This window comes from Hemitrygon akajei, chromosome 2 (genome assembly GCF_048418815.1).
Source record: "Hemitrygon akajei chromosome 2, sHemAka1.3, whole genome shotgun sequence".
Lineage (NCBI taxonomy): Eukaryota > Metazoa > Chordata > Chondrichthyes > Myliobatiformes > Dasyatidae > Hemitrygon > Hemitrygon akajei.
The window spans coordinates 199,189,687-199,203,760 of record NC_133125.1 but is presented as its reverse complement, the minus strand read 5'-3'; the positions used below and the strand labels follow the sequence as shown (position 1 = coordinate 199,203,760).

Here is a 14,074-nt window from a genome sequence, read left to right as displayed (position 1 = left end):
AGGACCGCAAAGGTAGTAATCTAAATATTCCTGGATTTCGTTGCTTCAGGTGTGATAGAATCGGAGGGGCAGGAGGGGGAGGTGTTGCATTGCTTGTCCGAGAAAATATTACAGCGGTGCTTTGGCAGGATAGATTAGGGGGCACATCTAGGGAGGCTATTTGGGTGGAATTGAGGAGTGGGGAAGGTGTAGTAACACTTATAGGGCTGTATTATAGACCACCTAATGGGGAGCGAGAATTGGAGGAGCAAATTTGTAAGGAGATAGCAGATATTTGTAGTAAGCACGAGGTTGTGATTGTGGGAGATTTTAATTTTCCACACATAGACTGGGAAGCCCATACTGTAAAAGGGATGGATGGTTTGGAGTTTGTAAGATGTGTGCAGGATAGTTTTTTTTTGCAGCAATACATAGAGGTTCCAACTAGAGAAGGGGCAGGGTTGGATCTCCTGTTAGGGAATGAGATAGGTCAGGTGATGGAGGTATGTGTTGGGGAGCACTTCGGGTCCAGTGATCACAATACCATTAGTTTCATTATAATTATGGAGAAGGATAGGACTGCACCCAGGGTTGAGATTTTTGATTGGAGAAAGGCTAACTTTGAGGAGATGCGAAAGGACTTAGAAGGAGTGGATTGGGACAATTTGTTTTATGGGAAGGATGTAATAGAGAAATGGAGGTCATTTAAAGGTAAAATTTTGAGGGTACAGAATCTTTATGTTCCTGTTAGATTGAAAGGAAAGGTTAAAAGTTTGAGACAGCCATGGTTTTGAAGGGATATTGGAAACTTGGTTCAGAAAAAGAGAGATATATACAATAAATATAGGCAGCATGGAGTAAATGAGGTGCTCAAGGAATATAAAGAATATAAAAAGAATCTTAAGAAAGAAATTAGAAAAGCTAAAAGAAGATATGAAGTTGCTTTGGCAAATAAGGTGAAAATAAATCCAAAAGGTTTCTACAGTTATATTAATAGCAAAAGGATAGTGAGGGATAAAATTGGTCTCTTAGAGAATCAGAGTGGACAGCTATGTGTGAAGCCAAAAGAGATGGGGGAGATTTTGAACAATTTCTTTTCTTCGGTATTCACTAACGAGAAGGATATTGAATTGTGTAAGGTAAGGGAAACAAGTAGGGTAGTTAATGAAACTATGATGATTAAAGAAGAGGAAGTACTAGAGCTTATAAAGAATATAAAAGTGGATAAGTCTCTGGGTCCTGACAGGATATTCCCTAGGACCTTGAGGGAAGTAAATGCAGAAATAGCAGGGGCTCTGACAGAAGTATTTCAAATGTCATTAGAAATGGGGATGGTGCCGGAGGATTGGCGTAATGCTCATGTGGTTCCATTGTTTAAAAAGGGTTCTAAGAGTAAACCTAGCAATTATTGGCCTGTACGTTTGACGTCAGTGGTGGGTAAATTAATGGAAAGTATCCTTACAGATGTTATATATAATTATCTGGATAGACAGGGTCTGATTTGAAGCAGTGAACATGGATTTGTGCGTGGAAGGTCATGTTTGACAAATCTTATTGAATTTTTTGAAGAGGTTACAAGGAAAGTTGATGAGGGTAAAGCAGTGGATGTTGTCTATATGGACTTCAGTAAGGCCTTTGACAAGGTTCCACACGGAAGGTTAGTTAGGAAGGTTAAATCTTTAGGTATTAATATTGAAGTAGTTAAATGGATTTAACAGTGGCTGGATGGGAGATGCCAGAGAGTAGTGGTAGATAACTGTCAGGTTGGAGGCCGGTGACTAGTGGTGTGCCTCAGGGATCTGTACTGGGTACAATTTTGTTTGTCATATACATTAATGATCTGGATGATGGGGTGGTAAATTGGATTAGTAAGTATGCAGATGATACTAAGATAGGTGGCGTTGTGGATAATGAAGTAGGTTTTCAAAGCTTGCAGAGAGATTTAGGCCAGTTAGAAGAGTGGGCTGAACGATGGCAGATGGAGTTTAATGCTGATAAGTGTGAGGTGCTACATTTTGGTAGGAATAATCAAAATAGAACATACATGGTAAATGGCAGGGCATTGAGGAATGCAGTAGAACAGAGTGATTTAGAAATAATGGTGCATAGTTCCCTGAAGGTGGAATCTCATGTGGATAGGGTGGTGAAGAAAACTTTTGGTATGCTGGCCTTTATAAATCAGAGCATTGAGTATAGGAGTTGGGATTTAGTGTTAAAATTGTACAAGGCATTGGTGAGGCCAAATTTGGAGTATTGTGTACAGTTGAGAGCCGAGGGGCAAAAGGTTAGGGGTAACACGAGGGGGAATTTCTTCACTCAGAGGGTGGTAGCTGTGTGGAACGAGCTTCCAGTAGAAGTGGTAGAGGCAGGTTCGATTTTGTCATTAAAAAAGAAAATTGGATAGGTATATGGACAGGAAAGGAATGGAGGGTTATGGGCTGAGTGCGGGTCAGTGGGACTAGGTGAGAGTAAGCATTCGGCACGGACTGGAGGGGCTGAGATGGCCTGTTTCCGTGCTGTGATTGTTATATGGTTATAGGACTGAAGGTGTTATATTTGAATGGTGCTGCATATGTAATAAGGTACTGCAGATGAACTTGTAGTAGTTACAGATTGGCAGGTATGATGTTATAGGCATCACTGAATTACGGCTGAAATATTATAGGTGGGAGCTTAAAGCCCAAGGATACACATTGTATCGAAAGGACAAGCAGAAAGGCAGAGGGGGTGGCGTTGCTTTGTGTGTATATATAAAAAAAAATAATGAAACCAAATCATTAGGAAAAGGTGACATAGGGTTTGAAGGTGTTGGATCATTGTGGATAGAGCTAAGGAACTGAAAGGGCAAAAAGACCCTGAATGGAGTTGTATACAGACCCCAAACCAGTAGTAAGGATGTTGCCTACAGATTACTATGGAAGATAGGAAATACAAAGGGGCAATATTACAGTAGTCATGGTGGACTTCAATATGCAGGTAGATTGGAAAAGCAGTTGGTGCTGCATTCCAAGAGGGGGAGTTTCTAGAATGCTAATGAGGTAGCATTTTAGCCCACCAAGGGATCAACTACAGGTATTCTAGATTGTATGTTGTGCAATAAACCAAAATTGATTAGAGAGCTTAAGGCAAAAGAACCCTTAGGGAATAGTGGACATAATATGATCGAATTCACCTTGAATTTGAGAAGGAAAAGCTAAAATATATCATTATTATAATGGAGAAAAGGAAATTACAGAGGCGTGAGAAAGGAGTCGGCCAGAATTGATTGGAAAACAACACTGGCAGGGTGACAGCAGAGCAGCAATGTCTGGAATTTCTGGAAGCAATTTGGAAGGCGCAGGATATATACATCCCAAAGAGGAAGAAGCATCTGGAGGAAAGATGACACAACCGTGGCTAACAAGAGAAGTCAAAGCCAACATAAAAGCCAAAAAGAGGCATATAATAGGGCAAAAAATAGTGGGAATTTAGAGGATTGGGAAGCTTTAAAAAACCAACAGAAGACAACTGTAAAAGTCATTAAGAAGGTAAAGATGGAATACGAAATTAAGCAAACCAATAATATTAAAGAGGATACCAAGAGTTTCTTCAGATACATAAAGTGTAAAAGAGAGGCGAGAGTGGATATCAGACCACTGGAAATGATGCAGAACAGGTAGTAAAGGGGAACAAGGAAATGGTGGATGAACTGAATACCTATTTACATCATTTTTCACTGTGGAAGACACTAGCAGTGTGGTTGAAGTTTCAGGTGTCGGGGGGCATAAATTATGTGAAGTTACTATTACTGAAGAGAAACAATATCGGGGAACTGAAAGGTATGAAGGTAGGTAAGTCACCTGGACCAGGTGGTGCATTCCCCAGGATTCTGAAAGAGTGACTGAAGAGATTGTGGAAGCATTAGTAATGATCTTTCAAGAATCCAGAAGATGGGAAAATTGCAAATGTCATTCCACTCTTCAAGGGAGAGAGGCAGACGAAAGGAAATTATTGGCCAGCTAATCTGACCTCAGTGGTTGGGAAGATGTTAGAGTCGATTGTTAAGGATGTGGTTTTGGAGTACTCGGAGGTACATGATAAAATAGAATGTAGTCAGCAAGATCTCCTTAAGGGAAAATATTGCCTGTCAAACCTTTTGGGATAGTTGGAAGAAATAACAAGCAGGATAGACAAAGGAGAATTGGTTGATGTTATATATTTGGATTTTCAGAAGGTCCTTGACTAGGTGCCATACAATAAGCTGCTTAACAAGCTATGATCCCTGGGTATTACAGGAAAGATTCTAGCATGGATAAGGCAGTGGCTGATTGGCAGGAGGCAAAGAGTGGGAATAAAGGGAGCCTTTTCTGGTTGGCTGCTGGTGACAAGAAGTGTTCCACAGGGATCTGCATTGGAACTGATTTTTTTAATGCTACACGTCAATGATTTTGATGATGGAATTGAAGGCTTTGTTCCAAAGTTTGCAGACAATATGAAGATATGTGGAGGGGAAGGTAATTTTGAGGGAGTAGAGAGGCTATGAAGGATAGACGAAGAGAATGAACAGAAAAATGGCAGATGGAATGTAGTGTCAAGAAGTGTATGGTCATGCACTTTAGTAGAAGAAATGAAAGTGTTGACTATTTTCTAAATGGAGGGAAAATACAAAAAACTGAGGCACAAAGGGACTTGGGACTCCTTGTGCAGGATACCCTAAAGGCTGAATCTGGTGAGGAAGGCAAATGTGATGTCAGCTTTAATTTCAAGAGGACTGGAATGTACAAGCAAGGATGTAATAGAAACATAGAAAACCTGCAGCACAATACAGGCCATTCGGTCCACAAGGCTGTGACGAACATGTCGTTAACCTTAGAGCCACCTAGGCTTTACCCAAAGCCCTCTATTTTTCTAAGCTCCATGTAGCCATCCAGGAGTCTCTGAAAAGACACTATCGTTCCCGCCTCCACCACCGCCACCGGTAGCCCATTCCACACACTCACCACTCTCTGCGTAAAAAACCTTACCCCTGACATTTCCTCTGTACCTACTTCCAAGCTCCTTAAAACTATGCCCTCCCGTGTTAGCCTTTTCAGCCCTTGAAAAAAAGCCTTTGACTATCCACACGACCAATGTCTCCTATTATCTTGTACACTTCTATCAGGTCACCTCTCATCCTCCATTGCACCAAGCAAAAAAGGCCGAGTTCACTTAACCTATTCCCATAAGGCATGCTCCCCAATCCAGGTAACATCCTTGTAAATCTCCTCTGCACCATTTCTATGGTTTCCACGTCCTTCCTGTAGTGAGGCGACCAAAATTGAGCACAGTACTCCAAGTGGAGTCTGACCAGGATCTTATATAGAACATAGAATAGTACAGCACATTACAGGCCTTCAAACCCTGCCTCCCATATAACCCCCCACCTTAAATTCCTCCATATACCTGTTAGTAGTCTCTTAAATTTCACTAGTGTATCTGCCTCCACCACTGACTCAGGCAGTGCATTCCACGCACCAACCACTCTCTGAGTGAAAAACCTTCCTCTAATATCCCCTTGAACTTCCCTCCCCTTAACTTAAAGCCATGTCCTCTTGTACTGAGCAGTGGTGCCCTGGGAAAGAGGCGCTGGCTGTCCACTCTGTCTATTCCTCTTAATATCTTGTATACCTCTATCATGTCTCCTCTCATCCTCCTTCTCTCCAAAGAGTAAAGCCCTAGCTCCCTTAATCTCTGAAAATAATCCATACTGTCTAAACCAGGCAGCATCCTGGTAAATCTCCTTTGTACCCTTTCCAATACTTCCACATCCTTCCTATAGTGAGGCAACCAGAACTGGACACAGTACTCCAAGTGTGGCCTAACTAGAGGTTTATAGAGCTGCATCATTACATCGCAACTCTTAAACTCTATCCCTCGACTTATGAAAGCTAACACCCCGTAAGCTTTCTTAACTACCCTATCTACCCTATCTGTGAGGCAACTTTCAGGGATCTGTGTACCCCCAGATCCCTCTGCTCCTCCACACTACCAAGTATCCTGCCATTTACTTTGTACTCTGCCTTGGAGTTTGTCCTTCCAAAGTGTACCACCTCACACTTCTTCGGGTTGAACTCCATCTGCCACTTCTCAGCCCACTTCTGCATCCTACCAATGTCTCTCAGCAATCTTCGACAATTCTCTACACTATCTACAACACCACCAACCTTTGTGTTGTCTGCAAACTTGCCAACCCACCCTTCTACCCCCACATCCAGGTCGTTAATAAAAATCACGAAAAGTAGAGGTCCCAGAACAGATCCTTGTGGGACACCACTAGTCACAACCCTCCAATCTGAATGTACTCCCTCCACCACAACCCTCTGCCTTCTGCAGGCAAGCCAATTCTGAATTCACCTGGCCAAACTTCCCTGGATCCCATGCCTTCTGACTTTCTGAATAAGCCTACCGTGTGGAACCTTGTCAAATGCCTTACTAAAATCCATGTAGATCACATCCACTGCACTACCCTCATCTATATGCCTGGTCACCTCCTCAAAGAACTCTATCAGGCTTGTTAGGCACGATCTGCCCTTCACAAAGCCATGCTGACTGTCCCTGATCAGACCATGAATCTCTAAATGTCCATAGATCCTATCTCTAAGAATCTTTTCCAGCAGCTTTCCCACCACAGACGTAAGGCTCACTGGTCTATAATTACCTGGACTATCCCTACTACCTTTTTTGAACAAGGGGACAACATTCGCCTCCCTCCAATCCTCCGGTACCATTCCCGTGGACAACGAGGACATAAAGATCCTAGCCAGAGGCTCAGCAATATCTTCCCTCAGCTTGTGGAGCTGCCTGGGGAATATTCCGTCAGGCCTCGGGGACTTATCTGTCCTAATGTATTTTAACAACTCCAAAATATAGCTGTAACATTACCTCTCGGTCCTTAAGCTCAATCCCATGGTAGATGAAGGCCAATGCACTATATGCCTTCTTAACCACAGGGTCAATCTATGTAGCAGCTTTGAGTGTCCTATGGACTCAGACCCCAAGATCCTCTGATCCTCCACACTGCCAAGAGTCTTATCATTAATACTATATTCTGCCATCACATTTGACCTACCAAAATGAACCACCTCACGCTTATCTGGGTTGAACGCCATCTGCCACTTCTCAGCCCAGTTTTGCATCCTATCAATGTCCTGCTGCAACCTCTGACAGACCTCCACACTATCCACAACAGGGCAAGCCAGTTCCGGGTCTCTTTTAGATCCCATGCCTCCTTACTTTCTCAATAAACCTTGCATGGGGTACCTTATCAAATGCCTTGCTGAAATCCATATACACTACATCTACTGCTCTTCCTTCATCAATGTGTTTAGCCACATCCTCAGAAAATTCAATCTGGCTTTTAAGGCACGACCTGCCTTTGACAAAGCCATGCTGGCTGTTTCTAATCATATTATGCCTCTCCAAATGTTCATAAATCCTGCCTCTCAGGATCTTCTCCATCAACTTACCAACCACTGAGGTAAGACTCACTGGTCTATAATTTCCTGGGCTATCTCTACTCCCTTTCTTGAATAAAGGAACAACATCCGCAATCCTCCAATCCTCTGGAACATCTCCTGTCCCCATTGATGATGCAAAGATAATCCCCAGAGGCTCAACAATCTCCCCCCTCGCTTCCCACAGTAGCCTGGGGTATATCTCATCCGGTCCCGGTGACTTATCCAACTTGATGCTTTCCAAAAGCTCCTGTACATCCTCTTCCTTAATATCTACATGCTCAAGCTTTTCAGTCAACTGCAAATCATCCCTACGATCACCAAGATCCTTTTCCGTAGTGAATACTGAAGCAAAGTATTCATTAAGTACCTCTGCTATCTCCTCCGGTTCCATACACACTTTTCCACTGTCACACCTGATTGGTCCTACTCTCTCACATCTTATCCTCTTGCTGTTCATATACTTGTCGAATGCCTTGGGATTTTCCTTAATCCTGTCCGCTAAGGCCTTCTCATGGCTCCTTCTGGCTCTCCTAATTGCATTTTTAAGCTCCTTTCTGCGAGTCTTATAATCGTTTCGATCGCAATCATTACCTAGTTTTTTGAACCTCACAAGCTTTTATTTTTGACTAGATTTTCAACAGCCTTTATACACCACAGTTCCTGTACCTGACCATCCTTTCCCTGTCACATTGGAACATACCTATGCTGAACCTCATGCAAATATCCCCTGAACATTTGCCACATTTTTTCCATACATTTCCCTGAGTACAACTGTTTCCAATTTATGCTTCCAAGTTCCTGCCTGATAGCCTCATATTACGAGTCCCCTTACTCTAATTAAACGTTTCCCTAACTTATCTGCTCCTATCTCTCTCCAATGCTATGGTAAAGCAGATAGAATTGTGATCAGTATCAAAGCACTGTTGAAACTCCGCTCTTCATCACGGAGGGAAAACCTGGGGAAGATACTGGTTGTCCATCCGCGGCAGTTGTGTAAATCCCCGGGAAAGGTTCCTGTCGCCCACCTGACTGTGCCTGAGGCCCTGCAGCCTCTCCCCCTGATCCCCGGGGACTCTCTAATTCTCTGCTTCTCCCCCCAGTCTCTGTCACCCTGGATGTGGAAACGGCGAATCCGTGGCTCGAGGTTTCTGAGGATCAGAAAAGTGTGAGAAACACCGGGACTTGCAGGGATCTCCCTGATACCAGGAAGAGATTCACATACTGGATTTGTCTGCTGGGATCGGAGGGATTCACATCGGGGAGACATTACTGGGAGGTGGAGGTGACAGGGAATCGGTGGTGGGGTCTGGGAGTCGCCGCAGAGTCTGTGGAGAGGAAGAGAGCAGTCAGACTGAGTCCGGAGACTGGATTCTGGATCATCGAGCGGCATAATGGCAAAATGAAGGCTTTCATCTCCCCTGAATCCCGTCTCCCTGCCGATCCCATCCCCGGGAGGGTGGGAGTTTATCTCAGTTACGAGTCCGGGACAGTTTCATTTTACAACGCGGAGACCAATTCCCATCTCCACACCTTCACTGGGAATAAATTCACGGAGAAACTTTATCCTTTACTCGGGGTTGCGGATACAAACCGGTGGCTGAGAATCTGCTCCGGTTCCGCTCCGCGTCTGTAAGCGGGTCGGATCCGGGACTGGAGTCAGGAGTAAGTCAGTGTAAATATAAATGTGCGGAGAGTGAAATAAACACGTTGTGAGAATTATCGATCCATTAATTTTAACCCGTTCACCGCATCCGTCAACAGAACAGAAACACTGCGGATTCAGCAGCAGCCGCGGGCGGCGGGTCCTGAGCTCCCCGGCTCCCCTGGGTGCTAAAGTCCACCCGCACTGAGACAGGTGAAGTGGGACAAGTGGTGGTGATGCTGACCAGGAGAGGGAGGTCAAGGTGAATCTTGGGGAGGTGGGACATGTGATGGTAACAGGCTGGAGAATCTCAGCATGTCAGGCAGCATCTATAGAGGGAAATGGATAATTGATGTTTTTGCTCAATGTCCTCCCACTGGACTGAAAGTGAGAGCGGAGATGACCGGTGTAGGATTTGGAAGGAAAGCTAGGATAAGAGCTGGCCAGTGAGGGGGTGATAGGCACATGGGGTAGTGATATATTTAAGGTGGAAAGTGATAGTTTCTTGATCGGTCAGGGCATCAAAGGAAATGGGGAGCAGACAGGAGTGTGGGGTTGAGTGAGATCTGGGATCAGCCATGATAGAATGGAGTATCAGACTCGATGGGTTAAATGGACTAATTCTGCTCCTCTGTCTTCTGGTCTTATGGATCTCATCTGTCGTCTGGCCTCCGACGCCCGAGAACTATCCAGAGAACAGTTTGGTAGGGGGGTGGGAATCAGAATGTGAGTGCAGGGATTAAGGTAGAAGGACAAGGGCATGGTGCTAAGAGTTCTGAGTTGATGAGGAAGGACAGGCAGGGGACAGAACATAATTGTAGCCAGTTAAAGGGGTTGAAATGTGTCTATTTCAATGCTAGGAGTATTAGGAACAAGGAGGATGAACTTATAGCATGGATTAGTACGTGGAACTACGATGTTGTGGCCGTTACTGAAACTTGGTTGGATGAAGGGCAGGATTAGATGATGCATGTCCCGGGGTTCAGGTGTTTTAAAAGAAATAGGAAGGGGGGTAGAAAAGTGGGGGGAGTGGCATTGCTGGTCAGGGATAGTATCCCGGCTATAGAAAGGGAGGACGCTGCAGAAGGAGTGTCCACGGAGTCAGTCTGGGTGGAAGTCAGAAATAGGAAGGGATCACTCACTGTGCTGGGAGTAGTCTATAGACCTCAAATAGCCCTTGGGACACAGAAGAACAGATAAGCAGGCAGATTTTAGAATGGTGCAGGAAATACAGGGTAGTAGTTATGGGTGATTTCAACTTCCCTCATATTGACTGGCACCTCCTGAGTGCAAGGGGGATAGATAGGGCTGAATTTGTCAGGTGTGTTCAAGAAGGATTCCTGACACAGTATGTGGACCGGCTGACGAGAGGAGAGGTTATACTGGATCTAGTTCTGGGTAATGAACCTGGTCAGGTGATAGACCTCTTGGTGGGGGAGCATTTTGGTGAGAGTGACCACAACTCCCTTAGCTTCAGCATAGCTATGGAAAGGGATAAAATCAGATGAAATGGTAAAGTGCTTAACGGAGGAAGGGCTAACTTTGAAGGGATGAGGCAGGAACTAGCGAGAGTAAATTGGGGGGCATGAGAAGGCCTTGGCATGTAGGATTAAGGAGAACCCCAAGGCATTCTATGCATATGTGAAGAACAGGAGGATGACGAGAACAAAGGTGGGACCGCTAAAGGATAAAGAGAGCAACATATGCCTGGAGGTGGAAGAGGTTGGGGAGGTCCTAAATGAATACTTTGCTTCAGTATTCATAAGTGAAAAGGATCTTGATCAGGATGAGGTCGAAGTAGAGTGGGCCTGTGTGCTGGACAATGTGGAGATTAAGGAAGAAGAAGTGCTGGATCTTCTTAAAAACATTAAGATTGATAAATCCCCAGGGCCGGATATGATACACCCCAGGTTGTTGTGGGAATTGAGAGAAGAGATCGCAGGAGCATTAGCTATGATCTTTGAATCCTCTTTGGCTGCAGGGGAAGTGCCGGAGGACTGGAGAATGGCAAATGTAGTTCCCTTGTTTAAAAAACAGTAATAGGGAGAAACCTGGGAACTATAGACCAGTGAGTCTTACGTCAGTGGTATGCAGACTACTGGAAAGGATTCTTAAGGATCAGATCTACGAGCATTTGCAGAAGTACAGGCTACTCATGGATAGTCAACATGACTTTGTGAAGGGAAGATCGAGCCTGATTGAGTTTTTTGAAGAGGTAACAAAAGAAGTTGATGAGGGTAGGGCAGTGGATGTGGTCTACATGGACTTTAGCAAAGCATTTGACAAGGTCCCGCATAAGAGACTCATCCAGAAAGTCATGAGGCATGGGATAAGTGGAACTTTGGCTGTTTGGATAAAAAAAAATGGCTTAAAGGAAGAAAGCAGAGGGTAGTTGTGGAAGGAAAGTATTCTGCCTGGAGGTCGGTGACTAGTGGAGTGCCGCAGGGATCTGTCCTGGGACCCCTGCTATTTGTGATTTTTATAAATGACCTGGATGTAGAGGTGGAAGGATGGGTGAGTAAGTTTGCAGATGACATGAAGATTGGAGGAGTTGTGGATGGAGCTGCAGGTTGTCGAAGGTTACAAGAGGATACAGACAGGCTGCAGAGTTGGGCAGAAAAATGGTAGATGGAGTTCAATCTGGACAAATGTGAGGTGATGCATTTTGGAAGGACAAACCAGAAGACTGAGTACAGGATTAATGGTCAGGTACTTAAGAGTGTGGATGAACAAAGGGACCTTGGGGTTCAAATCCATACATCCCTCAAGGTCACTGCACAGGTTGATAGGGTAGTTAAGAAGGCCTATAGGTTGCTAGGCTTCATTAACAGAGGGATTGAGTTCAAGAGTAGAGAGGTCATGTTGCAACTCTACAAATCTCTGGTGAGACTGCACTTAGAGTATTGTGTTCAATTCTGGTCACTTCATTATAGGAAGGATGTGGAAGCTATGGAGAGGGTGCAGAGGGGATTTACCAGGATGTTGCCTGGATTGGAGAACAAGTCATATGAAGCAAGGTTAGCAGAGCTGGGACTTTTCTCTTTGGAGCGTAGAAGAATAAGAGGGGACTTGATAGAGGTCTACAAGATTATGAGAAGTATAGATAGGGTGGATAGTCAGTACCTGTTTCCCAGGGCACCAATAGCAAACACCAGAGGGCATAGGTACAAAATTAAGGGAGGGAAGTTTAGGGGAGACATCAGGGGTAAGTTTTTTTACACAGAGGTTTGTGAGTGCCTGGAATGACTTGCCAGGGATGGTGGTGGAGGCTAAAATATTAGGGGTATTTAAGAGCCTCTTGGACAGGCACATGGATGAAAGAAAAATGGAGGGTTATGGGGTAGTGTAGGTTTAGTACTTTTTTAAAGGATTATATGGGTCAGTACAACATGGCGGGCTGAAGGGTCTGTGTTGTGCCGTAGTGTTCTATGGTTCTATGGTTCAGATCCTGAATGTTGGTGACGCGATGTTCCTTCAGTGCTGGCCCGTATTTAAGCAGGAGACTGGACCTCACAAAACACCTCCTGGATTGAGCCGCTGTTCTGCAAACTGCCTGATGGACAGTGTGATGCTGGGCAGCAAATGGAGATTCCAGTGCCACGTGCCGGCTCTCCGGAGCTGGAGGGGTTCAGAGGACATGTAGAGGGAAAGAGGTTCCGCTTATGGAACCAGCCCTGAATAACAGAGACTGAATCTTCAGTTGGAACCACTCCACACACGGGTGGAGTTGGGAAACTACTTCACACGAAGGGCAGTGGAAATCAGAACTTTGCCAGAAAGCTGATAGTTTTCCCCTATGATGGATAACGTCCAGTCATGTGCTTTCTCTAGCAAATTCATCTTGGTCATCGCCATAGCATCTGTCACCTCGCAACACAATATTCTCTTCACATCCCCAGTTTCATGGCATTAAATAATTTAGTAGTTGATACTGTATTTATATTTACATTTAACCACCATTTCACACCGTAGCCTGCTCTCGAGCAAAACAGAATCTGAGCTGCTGGAGGGACTCAGTTGGACAGGCAGCATCTGTGGAGGGGAATGCACAGTGGACATTTCAGGGCAAGATTAGAAACATAGAAAACCTACAGCACAATACAGGCCCTTCAGCCCACAAAGCTATGCCAAACATGTCCCTGCCTTAGAACTACCTAGGCTTTACCTATAGCCCTCTATTTTTCTAAGCTCCATGTACCCATCCAGGAATCTTTTAAAAGACCCTATCGTTTCTGCTTCCACCACCATTATCGGCAGCCCATTCCACACACTCACTACTCTCTGTGTGAAAAACTCCCCCCTGACATCTCCTCTGTACCTACTTCCAAATACCTTAAAACTATGCCCCCTCGTGCTAGCCAATTTAGCCCTGCAGAAAAGCCTCTGACTATCCACACAATCAATGCCTCTCATTATCTTGTACACCTCTATCAAGTCACCTCTCATCCTCTGGCGCTCCAAAGAGAAAAGGCCGAGTTCACTCAACCTGTTCTCATAAGGCATGCTCCCCAGTCCAGACAACATCCTGTAAATCTCCTCTGCACCCTTTCTATGGTTTCCACATTCTTCCTATAGTGAAGGAACCAGAACTGAGCACAGTACTCCAAGTGGGGTCTGACCAGGGTCCTATATAACTGCAACATTACCTCTTGGCTCTTAAACTCAATCCCACGATTGATGAAGGCCAATGCATTGTATGTCTTCTTAACCACAGAGTCAACCTGCGCAGCTGCTTTGAGCATCCTATGGACTCGGACCCCAAGATCCCTCTGATCCTCCACACTGCCAAGAGTCTTACCATTAATACTATATTCTGCCATCATATTTGACCTATCAAAATGAACCACCTCACACTTATCTGGGTTGAATTCTATCTTCCTTTTCTCAGCCCAGTTTTGCATCCTATCAATGTCCCGTTTTAACCTCTGACAGTCCTCCACACTATCCACAACACCCCAACCATCCCAACCTTTGTGCC

The 14,074-nt window shown here is 44.7% G+C and overlaps 1 protein-coding gene across 1 annotated transcript in view; it reads left to right on the top strand.

Annotated features, from left to right (window-relative positions):
• The window catches only part of LOC140720035 (nuclear factor 7, brain-like), a 37,345-nt gene extending 28,134 nt beyond the window's left edge, over nucleotides 1-9,211 (top strand). The window contains 1 exon segment of the mRNA XM_073034937.1: nucleotides 8,555-9,211. Within this exon segment, the coding sequence (XP_072891038.1) occupies nucleotides 8,555-9,087 (533 nt within the window). The 3' untranslated portion in view covers nucleotides 9,088-9,211.
• The last annotated feature ends 4,863 nt before the right edge of the window (nucleotides 9,212-14,074 follow it).